Source organism: Hypanus sabinus, chromosome 3 (genome assembly GCF_030144855.1).
Source record: "Hypanus sabinus isolate sHypSab1 chromosome 3, sHypSab1.hap1, whole genome shotgun sequence".
Taxonomy (NCBI): Eukaryota; Metazoa; Chordata; class Chondrichthyes; order Myliobatiformes; family Dasyatidae; genus Hypanus; species Hypanus sabinus.
In genome coordinates this window covers 53329738-53345904 of record NC_082708.1, presented here as the reverse complement: position 1 = coordinate 53345904, position 16167 = coordinate 53329738, and the positions used below count along the sequence as shown (strand labels likewise).

At 39.2% G+C, this 16167-nt stretch overlaps 1 protein-coding gene across 3 annotated transcripts in view; it reads left to right on the top strand.

Moving 5' to 3' along the window:
- The window catches only part of LOC132391321 (E3 ubiquitin-protein ligase SH3RF3-like), a 330553-nt gene that overhangs the window by 218193 nt on the left and 96193 nt on the right, over nucleotides 1-16167 (top strand). For 2 of the 3 annotated variants that reach the window (XM_059964353.1, XM_059964352.1), the window contains one exon: nucleotides 2479-2574. The exons of the other annotated variant lie outside the window; for it this stretch is intronic. In XM_059964353.1, coding sequence (XP_059820336.1) covers nucleotides 2479-2574 — 96 coding nt within the window. The remainder of the gene's footprint in view (nucleotides 1-2478; nucleotides 2575-16167) is intronic. 3 annotated transcript variants of the gene reach the window in all.

The following is a 16167-nucleotide window of genomic DNA, read 5'->3' as shown; positions in this document are numbered from 1 at the left end:
TAGTTCCTATTGTAAATTGTCCTCTTCTGAATGCCACGTATATCATTCATTTGTCACTCACTCCATCTAAACTGAATTTTTAATGTGTCTCCCTAATAGTGTTCAAAAATTTAAAAACCATAGGTGTTCAAAATCTGCTTAATGGAGAAAGAGAAAATAAATTATGAAAAAATAAATGGTTTAGTTCCTGTTGTAAATTTGGATCAATAGAAATAAATTTGATTCATTTCCAGAAGTGACTTTCTGCTGAATTTAGTTCATTTAAATACAGAATTACTTTTATTGGAAAAGAATGATGATGAATCAGCTTCAGGCCCAACCATGTATATTTTTCAGCTGTCTTCTAATGGAGAAGGAAAGATAAAATAGGAATTGCTACTAATTTAGGGAAATTTTCAAGATCTATCAGGTTTTTTTATAGAATCTGAATAATAAATCACAACTATTTCAATTATACCGGACAGTTTTCTCTTCATGCGTAGTGTCAGTTTTAACTCCACCTGCCCCCAACCCTCTCACAACGGGAATTGCTGTGGCAAATGATGAATATGGATCACCCCTGATCTATATGCAGTTTACCTTGGAACAAACCCTGGGGAGTTACCACCTACCTCATGGACTTCACTCAGATGGGATTATTGCTGCTGCAGCCCCTCTTCAATCATGGATTCTGGAGTGTCAATACTGAAAACTGTCAGGGTGGATTTCTAAAGTACCCAAAATAAGCTGAAGTAATGTAGAAGTGTTGTTATTTTGTTGTACCCTTACTCACTCGCCAGAGCCCATAAGGTATATCTGATGCTGAACAGTTTCAGTCTCTCTCTATTTTCTCCCCTAGTTGTTGAATAAAGTTCCTTCACCATTTTGCTCTTACCCCTTGCCCCTGAACTGCTTAGATTATAGACCCAATTTATTCTATTGTTCTTATATTAGGCTAAGCTTTGTGTTTTATATCTTTTCACTGGATTTATCCATTCAGGACATGCCCTGAGTTAAGACTGACCCAATAGATTTGTACTCAAATCTTTTGGCAATTTTACGATCTGGTGTTGTGAAGGTTGTGACTTGTCAACTAAGCAGTTAAGGCCCTGGGTGCAGAATTTAGAAAGGCACAAAGCCAATGAGAAAGTAGTGCTCAGGTAACATTGGTTTAAGAGTGTGAAGATACAGAAAGATTGATATAGAGAGTTGTAGCGTTCTGCTGTTCTTGAGCCCTAGGAAAGACCGAAGACAAGGACTAAGTTTTGATTATGCTACACTAAGAATGCAGAAAGGACAAATATTTGTTGGGTGGCATTTTATCATTAAAAGCAACAAGTAAAAGGCCCACATAAGTAATAGAAGAATTAGTGTTGATAAACTTGGGAGAAAGAAGAAGAGTTACAATACAATATCCAAACGTTTGGGTTAGGATTAGGGTTGATAAATTGTGGGCATACTTGTTGTGCCAAAAGCATGGTGACACTTACGGGCTGCCTAGCACAGTCCTCAAGTGATGCTTTTCACCGTGTGTTTCGACGTACGTGTGACAGATAAAGCTAATCTTTATCATGTGGGGAAGAACACTTAGCATATACCAATCACGTTCTGGAACTCTGTCCAGAGGAAAGTGGCATACCTATGGGTAGTTGGTGAACGCTGACTTGTTAGATAAGCTTGGATAACATAGAGTTAAAAATTGTGCAAAGATAGATAAATGTATAGTTTCACAAAGGAAACCAAGGTTGTGGGGGCAGCTCTAGAAATGGAAAAAGGTCCTTTTGTAATCAGGTATCACAATATAGGGAAGAATGCCAATAGATTAAAATCTCAATGTATTACTTTCAAAGATGATATTCATTGAGAGACATGGACTGAGAAATTCTTGTACAGTTAGTAGCACCAGTTTTTGAAAGGTCTGGTTTTCTAAGACATTGGAAGCCACCATGCATTGTACATGCTGGAGTTACAGATCTTGTGCCTCTTGTGGAGCTGTGTTAAGAACAGTGGGAACACTGGAACAAATCTCACGTAGAGCATGAGACCAAGTCCAACACAAATTCAAGGACCCATCCTTATCTGAGTGACTGGCAATGTATCCCAGGGTGATTCAAGGACTGGAATCTTGTATCAGAGCAGACTTGTAAATTCCATTTAAGAGTTGCTTCTGTGTTCAAGGTCCATAGCATTTGTAAAGCAGATGCTTGTGTTAGAATATTGGAACAGCAACATCAATTAAATATTTTATGCTCCTCCATGAGTGGTTGTCATACTCCTGGAGAACCAGGCTACAACTTCTAAAAAATACTTACATCTGTGTGTGCAGTCACAGAGAAAATTATTGTTTGCTGCATAAAGATGGTATTGCAGAGAATGATTACTAGCCCACAGAGAAGAACCAGCAAATTTATAGCACCTGAAACTTGTTTGTACTGCAGTTTTTATAGTTGCTGTGATTTTCATTTGATCTTTAACATGCATATCTTCTTTGGGTTTCAGGATGAAATTCTGACTGTCATAAGGAGAATTGATGACAACTGGGCTGAAGGAATGCTGGGTGATAAGATAGGAATATTTCCTCTTCTGTACGTTGAGGTGAGGCTATCAAGATGGTAATAATCTGTTCTCCATAATGAAGCTTTAGATTGTGTTTTAAGTTATCTGCAGCTGCATCAGAATCAATAATGCGACCAATAACTTGCATCGATTTGTCCTGTGTGAAGTTGTAGGTGGAGGCTGAAGGTCTAAACCTGTGTTGCTCAAATAGTATTCTGACAAAGAGATATTATTGCCTCTTTTGAAATCCACACTACTTTAACTCCTGGGACTCATTTGCAATCCATCAGCATCTGCCATTCTTAAGCTGCAGAACGAGGAACAGGGCAGCTTTGAACAGACGAGAATTGTGGGATCTGAAGATGACTCAGTGATCTGTAGCACCTGGGCTGGATGCCTGCTCTGCGGAGCCTTAAAACGTAATTGGAGTGCTAATGACATCGGGTTCCAGCTTGCATGGTAATGCAAGTCTCTCTTGCACCTTGGCCACAAAAAAAAAGTGGATCCAAGAACGATGGAGGTGTCAGCAATTGAGTAGCTGTTTTTCAGAGTCTTCGCAACGCTGTTAACTGGATCCCTTTCGCACTCTCTTCCAACAGTCAGCGAAAATTATCTAACATTACATAAAGGAAGAGAATAAAATTTATGCTTTCTTCTGGGTTAAAGTATCACATAGAATATACAACACTGAAACAAAGTATTTTCTGCTGGTGCTGAATCACCACACAGCTCTATCCATTCCATCTCAGCCTTCTACAAACTGTCTTACTCCTTCTCCTTTCATGTACTCCTCCAGTTTCCTTCTGAAACCATCTAAGCTATTTGCTTCAAGCATTTCCTGTGGTCGCGAGTTCCACATTTCAGACACCCTGTGCAAAAGAAATTTCTCCTTTGAGTCTGTAGTACCTCTTGGCTCCAAGTTTAGGATTATCCCACAGGTTGAAAGCATACACTCAATGTCCATCTTGTTCAACGCATTCGTCATTTTAAAGAACTGTATTAGGTCATCTCTGAATCTCTTTCCAAAGATTCCAAACCTGTTCATTCTCTCTTGCATATGTAGAATCTCTTACTTCATATAGAAATGGTAAAAGGCTGTTTTTTTTGTTCTCTTGCTCTTATTTTCAGTTAAATGCTGGACTTTGTATGACATAAGCTGCATATATTTTGGTAATTTGCACATTGAAGTCTTTTTTGTCAGCCTGTGACTGCCAGATTTTGTACGCTTGACCACACATGAGTTCTATTAGTTCAAAGTTCATATTCCTAGAACAAACTAGCATTAATAGATAAGAAATATACCAATAAATGCTAGCGCTGTTAATCTATAAGTAAACATGGCCAATAAAGCACCAGCAAGTTGAAGAATAAATCTACAAATATAGCTGCAATAATAAAGAAACATTAAGAATTACAGTTCATTGTAATTTAATGATAATGCATTTGCCTTCACCATGTTTGAGATCTTGGTGATTCTCCTGCTCCTCTAGAGTTGTTAGTATACAACATTCTGAGCGAATCTTTTCCCACCGTGTGTTTTAGATTTAAATGTCTGTTCTGGGAACGACTGACCTTCTACATTCCAATCTAATTGTGAAATCGCATAACGTGGCCCCGCTGTAGATCTGCCAGGATCTGTGAAATGCTGGAGGTTGCTGAAGTGTAAATGTTATGACAGAGTAGTTACAGTGTGACCAGACAGTGGAAACGATGAATAAATCAAGTGTTACTAATTTTTAAATGCTTCAATTTTTTTTAAATGCTGAAGAAATCCCAAAGCTAACTTTAGTCACTTAGTTTAAGACAGCACAGTTTCCTGCTCCAGAGACGTATCTTCGTTGTATCAAAAGTTACAGAAGAAGTGTTAAATAAATTGGAGGCATTCGGTTCACTCAGAGCAGTCTCTGATGAGTGAAGCAACCAATCAATCTCATGTAATAAAAGCATTAGTGGTGGGAAGGATATAATTACAAAATAATGTAGGTTCAAGTACTTAAAATATGGTAATGGAACTGAAATCACTGAATATGCTCACTCTATTACCTCTCCACATTGCATGTTTCTTGCTTTCCCTATTAAGATAGTGCTGCAGGCTTGTAAGGAGAGTTTGTCCCATTAGATGCCCACAAGTGACTCTCTAACATCAGGCATTGACATTGATTGGACTTCCCAGTGCATTATTAGTTGGAGAGGTAGCCTCCCAATCTGTGCTGTGTGAGCTCTCTGCAAGTACAGATATTGTTGCCTACACTGGTTCATGGAAGAATAACTTAGGAACATTTATGTCCAGTGCAAACAATATTTTTGGAAGATTTAGTGGCTTTGTTTCCATCATTTAAAGTGAGAGGAGTTTAGTCTTGCACAGAATAATGAAACATTACTTTTTAAAAACTCTTCTTGGCAAGAAATTGAAGAGGAAAAGGGTGGGAGAGCTAGAAATCCATTTCCTGTCCACAATGATTTATGCATCAATTAAAGCCACAGTCCTACACATTTCGAACTTTTGAACTATTTGCCAAGTTTGCTATTCCCACAGTGGATAGTTTCTTTTCATCAAACTACTTTATTTGGTCTAACATTTAAGATGAAGTCCACTCCTAAATCAGATTGCTCGGTTTGGATTTCGCCATTTAATTTACAGTTTTTTAAGTGTGCTGCACTGTTCAATTTACAAGGCAATTCATTATTTTTTTTATTGCATCAAGGAGTAGATGGAATCCAGAATTAAGTTAGCAGTTTGTTTCAGCTGCTCCAAGGCATGGTGGTGGGCAGTAAAGTTGTGAATCGCAGGATGTCTTGAAGCAGTGTTCACAGTTTCAGGCAGCATGCAGTCTGGGAAGAAGATTTGAATGAAAATAGCTGCTCCACTCTATGACTTTAGCACCTAAAATCAAATGTAATCAACATAAGAATTTCATGCATTTTGATGATCTAACTAAAATAAAAAACTGAAAATGCTGTAAATGTTCGGCAGGTCAAACAGTAGCTGCGAAGAAAGAAAGAAAATTAACATTTCAGGTGAATAGCCTTTCAGCAGAACAGGTTTATCACGCCCTCACTGGAAATCAAAATGGAAAACACAAAGTGTCAGAAATGCTCGGCACATCATGCAGCATTTATGGAAAGAGGCAGAGAGTTATTAGTTAGGATCAATGAAACATTTACATATGATCACAAACTAATTTTCATGTTTGGCGGTGCCCCCGACTATTTTCTCTTAACTGGCTTCTTCCTGTGCTACAGTTTCATAGATGCTGATTGATATGCCCTTTGATCTTTAGGTAGCATACGGCATCACTGCTAATTGGGTTTCATCTGCCACCTATGGATCTACATACCCACATGTGGAAATTGATATTGATTAGTTGTGGGATCCAGGCTGGTCCTTTTCGCCCCAGATAAAACACACGACAACTATTGAAGTCACTTCCAGCACCATTACAGCAGCTCAGAGCTGATTTAGCAGGGATTGAGGATTTAACCAGTATGACTCAACTATTCATTCAGAAAACTTGCTGATCCTTTGTGGAGTCCTATATTGAGTCCTTCCAAGGTTGCAAGGCTCTTGGCCTGTTAATGTGTTTCTTTTGAGTGCTTGCTCATTTTCTGATGCTTACATTTTAAGGCATAGAAAATCCAAGATAAGGTCTTTCACCAGATGCCTCTATTTGTACTTGGCTTTGCTCTGGGGGAGATTATGTCTGAATCAATTGGATTAAAAGGGAGCAAAGAAGCAAAAACTACACAAGCTAAGGTTGTTGTCAAAGATGAGGATGAACTCAGCCTGGAGTTTAGGCTCCAGCTTGCTCTTCAGTGGCATAAACTGGAAACACACAGCACTATATGTTAGATGTGAGCACCGTCCACCTTCTCACTATCATATTGTTGCTGGCACAAGGTTTTGGAATGGTGCTACTGTATGGAGCCAGACCCTTAAGCAGGGGTTCACAACCTTCAACCAATAGCAGTAAGTAAGAGGTCTGTAGACCCCAGGTTGGGAACGCCTGCCCTAATGTGAGTTACTACATTCTGCAAGAGTGATACTTAGAATTGAAAATGAAAAATCAAAACAAGTTAAGTCTTTCTCCCTATCAGAAAACTTGTCACATGTAAAAAAGAAAGCCAGTTGTTTCCTGTGGTTTCTGCTTATACTGAAGGCCATGAGCTGGCCTTTTATGAACAATCGCCAATGTGCAGAAAATACTTCCTGCCTTTAGCTCCAAGTAAAGGCTGAGAGTTGCTGCTTTTGCATTTGATCAGAAATTATCAATTCAAATTCATCTTGAGCTTTGAGCACATTATCCAGAACATTGTAATAGTGTAGTACCATTTTGTTTTGGATACTCTAGTTCAAACAAGATCTAACCTGATGCCTAGTCAACCTAACTCATTTTTGCCCTTATCATGGGGAAAATTATCAAACCAAAATTGGGCTAAAGATATGATGACATGAACAATCCCAGAATCCCATCTGATTATATTTTCTATTTATAGATCAGATTTTCCCAAACATTTTTGATGAACCTTCTTTCAAGGATTCACGGTCCATTTGTGGCTGCTTTTTTTTCCCCAGAAGCAGCTTTTTTATAGAAATAGAGCAATCCTTAGTGATTTACATAATCACTAAAATTTGAAACAGAAATCATGATTAGTACTGTTGTAATACCATCTCTTGGAATTTTCTAACTTCAGAAAATAATGCATGATGACCAACAAAAGAGACTGCAGATAGTGGAATCTCATTTGCACAGTTACACATCTCATTCTCAATGAATCCAGTGCAATCCAATGCTTGTGATGGAAAAGTATATGGAGTCTTGATTTGATTTAGAGAGGTTCAGCCCCAGATCATCTGTACATTCAAATGATTTCTTTACTTGTCTTCATCTAAGCTATTGAAGAATATCCCATTTTACACAGAAGTGACTCTTTCAGTTAACTTGGTAAACTCAATTTGAGTTGAAAGCCACATCAAAGAATGGTTTTAGAATTATTCTTCAAAGTAATGCAGCAATACATAAGAGATAATCTTAGCTTTGGGGACAGTCGTCCGAAAATGGATTTCAAACCCAGTAGAAATTCAGGACTCTTTTCAAGGAAGTCATTTGTTTTTTTTAAACATCATTTTAGTTGTTTTTTTAAACATCATTAGGACATAACACATGCCAAATTTATCCCAATACTGGTGTTTACAACAGCATTAGGACATTGGCGTCAAAGGGATGTTTTTCAGACAGAATATATAGTAGGTTTAGAGTTATTGATATTTAGCCATGCATTGTCTACTTCTAGAATCAATGTTTCAGTTTATAATAGAAGCCAACGACAAGAGGATACTCACATTGTCTTACAACACACTAGTTACTTGAGAGGAAAAGATTTTGGCGAAGTTCCAATTTGTTGTACATGATAAACAATGTTGCAAAGTTCATTGAATCCATCAACTAATCCAGACTAACTGGGAAGTACATGTCAAGAAATAGAGAGGAGGCACCTATCATCATAATACACACAATGTGACGTTTTGATTTCACAAAAGAACTCTTATCGCAAGACCTTTATTTATTATCTTCATTTATCCTTTCAGTTCAAAGAGATTTAACTTCAAAAAAGACCTAATAGTTTATCTTTGAGTGTGAACTTTATTGTAGTTGCATCGGATTAAGAAAGTTTCCAAATCGCTCCATGGATTTACTGGCTACTACCTTTGTGATTATCAGTTCTTGCGGAACTATGTTCCTGTGCCTCTGACTCCATGAGTTTCATCACTTCACTACCCATGATCATGTATTCACTTGCCAAGGCATTAAGCAATTAAGTTCTACCCCTAAATTTTCCCTCCTTTAAGACGCCTCATCAAATCTGTCTCAAACACCAGGATTTTGATTCTAACTTAATATCTATTGGTGGCTCAATGCCAATTTATTCCTAACTCTCTGACAAGGTTGTTAGGGATGTTTTACTACCCTGGAAATGTTATATGTGTACTTGTGCATTGTGGGCTAGAAAGTTGCTCTCCTATTGACATTTTTTAGTTTGTTGATTTCATCCTATCCCAAGGTGGAATTTCAGCAAAGTCTTACATTAAAATTGTGTTTTGAAGAGGACTCCCTCATAGTTACATTAGAATAAACTTACAAGAGTTGGGGGCTACTATAGTGTAAGGAATACATCATTGAAGTGGTAGATCTACACAGATATCATAAGGATTAATGACAAACATTAATTCTGGGAAATGACAATGCTTACAGATAGGCTGCTATAGCTAGCTTCCAATACACCTTTGCCTTACTAAAATAGTATAGATATAAAATATTTATGTAAACTTTAAAAAAGCTGAAACAAAATTAAGATCAAATGGTCAGTATGTGCGGTCACAGGACAATGGTTGAACTCTGGCTGATTTGCTGGCTCAGGTGCACAAAATCCTATTCTCATTAAAAAATGATGCTGTAGCACATCGCTACACATGCTACACGCACTGCTGAAATAACGACATGCAGTCGGTAAGTCATTTCGAGACTAGTTTATTCAAACTTCACGGCGCTGGCATTTAATCCCTCACACCTGCCCTCTCTGGGTGGAAATGACATCAGAGATGCATTACCAAAGTCTCCACCCGCGTGCTGGCTATTTGTGAGCCGGTTCGCCTGCGCAGAAAGTGGGTCACCACAATGCCTTGATGGATGACAGGACTTCACTTAACTCCCTGAACCCTCAGAATCTCCCTGCAAGTTAATTTGGAAACCTCTGAACTGGACAAGAGAGGGGTGGTTATGGGTGCAACAGTTAAACTACCATTACAGGTAATCTAGTGATCTGTTGTGCATCACACCATGACAGCTGTAAATTCTAAAATAATTCAATATTCTGGAGTAAATTAACACTAGTCACTATCTTTCTGAATATTCTTTAATTATCTCCCTGATTCACTAATATCATTTGGGAACAAAACCCATGTTATGGTCTCTCTTTTTTTGGACTCATTGTCCATTGAGAACTCTGGTGGCAGAGGGGAAGAAGTTGTTCCTGTAATATTGAGTACGTGTCCTCAGGCTCCTGTAACCCCTAGCAATGAGAATAGGGCACATCCTGAGTGATAAAGTCCCTTAATGATGGATGCCACCTTTTTTGGTGCATCATCTTTTGAAGGTGTCCTTGATGTTGGAGAGGCTCGTGCCCATGATAGAAATGGCTGTTTACATCTTCCTGCAGCTTTTTCAGATCCTGTGTTGTGTCCACTACATACCAGGCGGTGATGCAACCAGTTAGAATGTTCTCCATTGTACATCTGTAGAAATTTGCGAGCGTTTTTGGTGGCATACCAAGTCACCTCAAACTCCTAATGAAATATAGCCTGTGTCATGCCTTCTTTGTAATTGCAACAGTATGTTGTGCCCAGGACAGTTCTTCAGAGATGTTGACACTGAGGAACATAAAACTTCTCACTCTCTCCACTGCTGATCCCTCAGCGAGGACTGGAGTATGTTCCCTCAACCTCCCCTTCCTGAAGTCCACAACCAGTTCCTTGGTCTTAATGATATTGAGCAAGGGTGTTGTTTTGACTCCACTCAACCAGCTGATTCATCTCACACATGTTCACCTTCTTGTTACCATCTGCAACTCTGCCAGCAGTGATCGTGTGCCATTGGCAAATTTATAGATGGCGCTTGAGCTGTGCCTAGCCACACAGTTGTAGGTGTAGAGAGAGTAGAGCAATGGGCTAAGCATGCATCCTTGAGGTGTGGGTGTGTTGATTGTCATCGAGGAAGAAATATTTTCTGATTCACACAGACTGGTCTCCCAATGAGGAAGTTTCAGGGGAACGTAAAGAAGCCCAGGTTTCGGAGCTTGTTGATTAGAACTGAGGGTATGATTGTGTTGAACACTGAGCTGTGATGAAAAAGCAGCAGACTGACAGAGGTATTGCTAATGACCAGGCCGAGTGGAGAGCCAGTGAGATTGCATCCGCTACAGACCTATTGTGGCAATAGGTAAATTGCAGTTGGTCCAGGTCCTTGCTTAGGCAGGAGTTGGTTCTGGCCACGACCAACCTCTTAAAGCACTTTATCACAGAAAGTGCGAGTTCCACTAGGTTCATTGAGACAGCTCACCCTGCTCTTCTTGGGCACTGGAATGATTGTCGCCCTTTTGAAGCAGGTGGGAACCCCCGAGTGCAGCAGTGAGAGATCGAAGATGTCCTTGAGCACTCTCACCAGTTGGTTTGCACAGGTTTTCAGAGGCCTACCAGATACACCATCATTGTAAGATGCCTTACAAGGTTTCACCCTCTCAAATGAGGTTCTGCTGCCGGCTTCTGAGACAACGATTCACATCGTTGTCATTCTAATCTCCCTTTCAAAAGTGAAAGGAAAGGAGTGAAGCACCACAGCCATTTATGATGTTAGGTTTCATTTTGTGGGAAGTAATGGCCTGCAACCCCTGCCAGATCTGACAAGCATCCAATTCTATTTCTAATCTCAATCAGAATTGCTTTTTCACTCTTAAAATAGTCTACTGTAGGTTTTTCTTGGGACTTCTTGTATATTTTTAGATCACTAATCTTGAATGCCACAGAACTAGTCCTCAGCAGACAACCTCCTGATTCATCGATGACTTTTGGTTTAGGTATGTATGGTATGTTCTTAAGTGTCGTTTGGAATGGCTGATCAGTTCAGAGGCAGTTTGGAATGGATTATAATCAAAGGCATAAGGTTATCATGTGAAACAGCACAGAACCAGGCCTTTCAGTCCACCATGTACGTGCTTGCCATTAAGTATTTATCTATACAGTGGCACACAGAAGTTTGGACACCCCTGGTCAAAATTTCTGTTACTATGAATAGCTAAGCGAGTAAAAGATAACCTGATTTCCAAAAGGCTTAAAGTTAAAGATGACACATTTCTTTAATATTTTCAGCAAGATTACTGTTTTATTTCCATCTTTTACAGTTTCAAAATAACAATAAAAGGAAAAGGGCCTGAAGCAAAAGTTTGGGCACCCTGCATGGTTAGTAATTAGTAACATCCCCTTTGGCAACTATCACAGCTTGTAAATGCTTTCTACAGCCAGCTAAGAGCCTTTCAATTCTTGTTTGGGGAATTTTCGCCCATTCTTCCTTGCAAAAGGCTTCTAGTTCTGTGAGATTCTTGGGCTATCTTGCATGCACTGCTCTTTTGAGGTCTCTCCACAGATTTTTGATGATCTTTAGGTTGGGGACTGTGAGGGCCATGGCAAAACCTTCAGCTTGCGCCTCTTGAGGTAGTCCATTGTGGATTTTGAGGTGTGTTTAGGATCATTATCCTATTGTAGAAGCCATCGTCTTTTCATCTTCAGCTTTCTTACAGACGGTCTGATGTTTGCTTCCAGAATTTGCTGGTATTTAATTGAATTCATTCTTCCCTCTACCAGTGAGATGTTCCCGGTGTCACTGGCTGCAACACAAGCCCAAAGCACGATCGATCCAGCCCCGTGCTTAGCAGTTGGAGAGGTGTTCTTTTCATGATAGTCTGCACTCTTTTTTCTCCAAACATACCTTTGCTCATTGCGGCCAAAAAGTTCTATTTTAACTTCATCAGTCCACAGGATTTGTTTCCAAACTGCATCAGGCTTGTTTAGATGTTCCTTTGCAAACTTCTGTTGCTGAATATTGTGGTGAGGACGCAGGAAAGGTTTTCTTCTTATGACTCTTCCATGAAGGTCATATTTGTGCAGATGTCACTGCACAGTAGAACAGTGCACCACCACTCCAGAGTCTGCTAAATCTTCCTGAAGCTCTTTAGCAGTCAAACAGGGGTTTTGATTTACCTTTCTAGCAATCCTATGAGCAGTTCTCTCAGAAAGTTTTCTTGGTCTTCCAGACCTCAATTTGACGTCCAATGTTCCTGTTAACTGCCATTTCTAAATTACATTACGAACAGAGGAAACGGCTACCTGAATATGCTTTGCTGTCTTCTTATAGCCTTCTCCTGCTTTGTGGGCATCATTTATTTTAATTTTCAGAGTGCTAGACAGCTGCTTAGTGGAGTCCATGGCTGCTGATTGTTGGGACAAGGTTTGAGGGGTCAGGGTTATTTATAAAGCTTTGAAAATTGAACCACCTGGCCTTTCCTACTGATGACTGTGAACAAGACACAGCCTTACAAGCTAATTAAGGTCTGAGACTTTGGTAAAAGTTATATGAGAGCTCAAATCTCTTGGGGTGCCCAAACTTTTACATCGTGCTCCTTTCCTTTTTATCACTCTAAAGTTGTACAAAACAAAAATAATACACTAATCCTGCTTAAAATGTTGAACAGAATGTTCCATCTTTAGCTTTATGACTTTTGGAGATCAGTTCATCTTCTACTTACTTAACTATTCACAGTAACAGAAATTTTGACCAGCGGTGCCCAAGCTTTTGCGTGCCTCTGTAAATGGTCTACACTTGGTCCATAACCTGCTCTGCCTTGCTGATTCAAGTGCTCTTCCAAATGCTTCTTAATTTTGTGAATTTCTAACTCCACCAGCTTTTCAGGCAGTCCATTCCAAATTTCAATCAACCTCTGCATAAAGAAATTCTTCCTCATTTCCCCTCTAAAGCTCTTACTACTCTGGTAAGAGTAAGTAGTAAAGCTTAAAGCTCTGTCAAGGAAAAAAGTTTCATACTAGCTAGTCATTCTACAATTTACATAATTTTGTAATAACTCTATCAATAATTCTCCCCTCACTTCCTCTGCATCAAGAAAACCAAATCCAGTCCACCCAGTCTCTCATCATAACGTAAATGTTGTCCTTGCCGGTGCCACCCAGATTCTGAAAAATTCATAGATTAAAAAAAAATATATATCCTGTACTTCATTTTGAATTGGATTTGATCATGCAACATCTGTGTTTCTTGGTAAGTGGTTATGGGAAATGGGTGAATTGTGGGTATTGTGGTTACTATGTGGAATTAGCCCTCTAATTCAAAGCATATAAGAACACAAAATATCATGTCTTCAAATTGAGAGCTGAAACACAAGCCTTGGAAATACCCATATGAGCCATCAAACGACAAATGAAAATGCACAGAGAAAAGGAGGGAAAACAGTTCCCATAGTTTAAGCAAATCTCACAGCAGTGTATAAATGATGCATTAATTCCCATGAATCCCCACAAGTCTTATGAAAAATAAAGTATATAATCAGAAACACACAAGAAAATGTAACTCAATTCCATTGAAAGTACATATGGATAACATTATTAGACAACTCATCAAAGTTTATTCACCCCAATACACCCAAGGAATTGCTGGCAGGATTTTTGTTTTGTTTTTTTTCCAAAATGAAACTCCTTCAGAACTTTCTGAACATTCTGATACTTATTTGTTTGCCGAAACATTTACAAGATCTTGTATTTACAGCGACATAATTACTTTTCAACAGCTCTTTTCCCACATCCTGCAATTTGGTCTAGCATTGAGTTGGTATATTTTTCCATTTTGATTTTTTTTTCACACAAAAACCATTTAAACTGTTGTACTATTTCAAATGGACAACTTACTGCAGGATTATCCTAATATTAACTATTCCATTGGGGTTATCGAAATGACTTAATAGTAGGGACCTTGTTGAACTGAGCATGTTATTGCAACAGTTATTTCTGGCACTATGTCATATTCAAGGTCTTACTGAGCTCTGGGTTCATTGAATGTTGGTACTAAGGCCAAATGCATATTAATATTCCTGTTTGTAATTCTCCTGATGGTTTAACTCCGAGTCATGTGGCCATACAAGTATTAATGATGGGACATCCTTAACAGGAAGGAAAAGCTGCAGATGCTGGAAGACTGAACTAAAAGCAAAAATGCTCAAAATACTTGTCAGAACAGACAGTAACTAATGAGAGGGAAGCAGTTAATGTTTCAGATTGATGATCTTTATGAGATAGTGGCATTCTATGCACTTATTCCCATACATTAATATGTTGCATTATGTAACAAAACTTTCCTGCCAGCATAGACAGTATGCTCTGCTTTTTAGTATGACTTTTCTAAACTTTAGAGATACAGCATGGTAACAGGCCCTCCCAGACCAACGAGCTCATGCTGTCCAGTTACATCCCATCTGACTAATTCACTTACTAACCGGTGAGTCTTTGGACTGTGGGAGGAAACTGGAGCACCCGGAGCAAGCCCACGCGGTCACGAGGGGAATGTACAAACTCCTTCCGGACAGTGGCGGGAATTGAACCCAGACCCTGGTGCTGCAGAGCAACATGTTCTCTGCTATGTTACCGTGCACCCCGGCAGTGTGTTTGTTTATTCAGAGACACAGTGTGGAACAGGCTCTTCTGGCCCAACGAGGTCAACCGCCCAGCAGCACACCTACTTAACACTAAGCCTAATCGCAGGACAATTTAAAATGAGCAATTAACCTACTAACTGGAAACAGGAACACTGTCATGGGGAGAACATAAACATTCCTTACAGACGGTGCTAGATTTGAACTCTGAACTCAGTTACGTTATCTTTTTGTGGTAACCCAAAAGATGACCACAAAGGAACTTAAATCCTCAATCCTCCGATCCGAAGTTAAAAACACCTTATACATTAGGCCACACGGTAGGCAATCAGAAACTTTCCCGACACTCATCAGAAACGATAAGCTCCTGCAGTTTTAGATTACTGGTGACGTTGAAACAGAAATCCCAACATTTGTTACTGATAAGGACAGCGAGCCAAAAGAAATTAGCTGTTTGGGAAGAAGACCAAAGTAAATGGAAACATAGATTGAAGTAAAGTCTTGAAGAGAGACAGCAAAGCAAGAGAAACATGAAGGGAATTCTAAATCTCTGAGGCTTAGACTAGTTTAGGTCTGGTGCCTAACAGTGGGCAAAGGGAAAAGTATGTGGGTTTTACCTACACTTAATCATGGTTTACCTGTGCAGTGCTATATGAAATTGTGAATCTCTTGCAACAATAAAGTCCCATAGTAAATCAGTTATTTCCAATGGCGATTAATTGTCTGAGGTAAATGGTAAGTCATTAATTCACGGAGAGTCTACAGTTCTGGTTTGGTTTAGGAATTATAATTTTGTTTTATTCATCTAATTTTGTGCCACAACTATGGTTGATATAAGTGACCACACTGCATATATTTTAAAAAAAGCATATTGGCTTCCCCACCCTCACACTTTTCTCCCCCTCTGTGGTACTGGCAGACATGGCATCTCATCTTGCTCTGTATTTCACAGCTCTTATGCTTTTTTTGTCTGTTTTTTGTTTTGTCGTCTATGGTCTTGCCTCCTAACTGTTCCTATTCACTCATTGGTGGAGGCGGGCAGGGGAGGGGAAGGGGGCGGAGTTAAAAGACAAAGGCTTTTGTACAATAGGTAGAAACAGTAATGAAAGCAATGAAATGACTCTATTCCCTCCCAAATGGTCCCACTTATCACCTACCAACTTGCCTCACCTCTTTATACTTCTGAGGCGCCTCAAGTGACAGCAGAACTCTCAAGGATACAATTAAATATTCTCGTTTCAACCTGATACAACTAAAAATCACAACTGCTTCCAAGGTTAGTACAGTTAAAAAAAGATGTCTTAATGCGATTAAATGAACTATCGCGGCTTAAAACCAATGGAAACAAAGTCGATTGTGGTAATATAT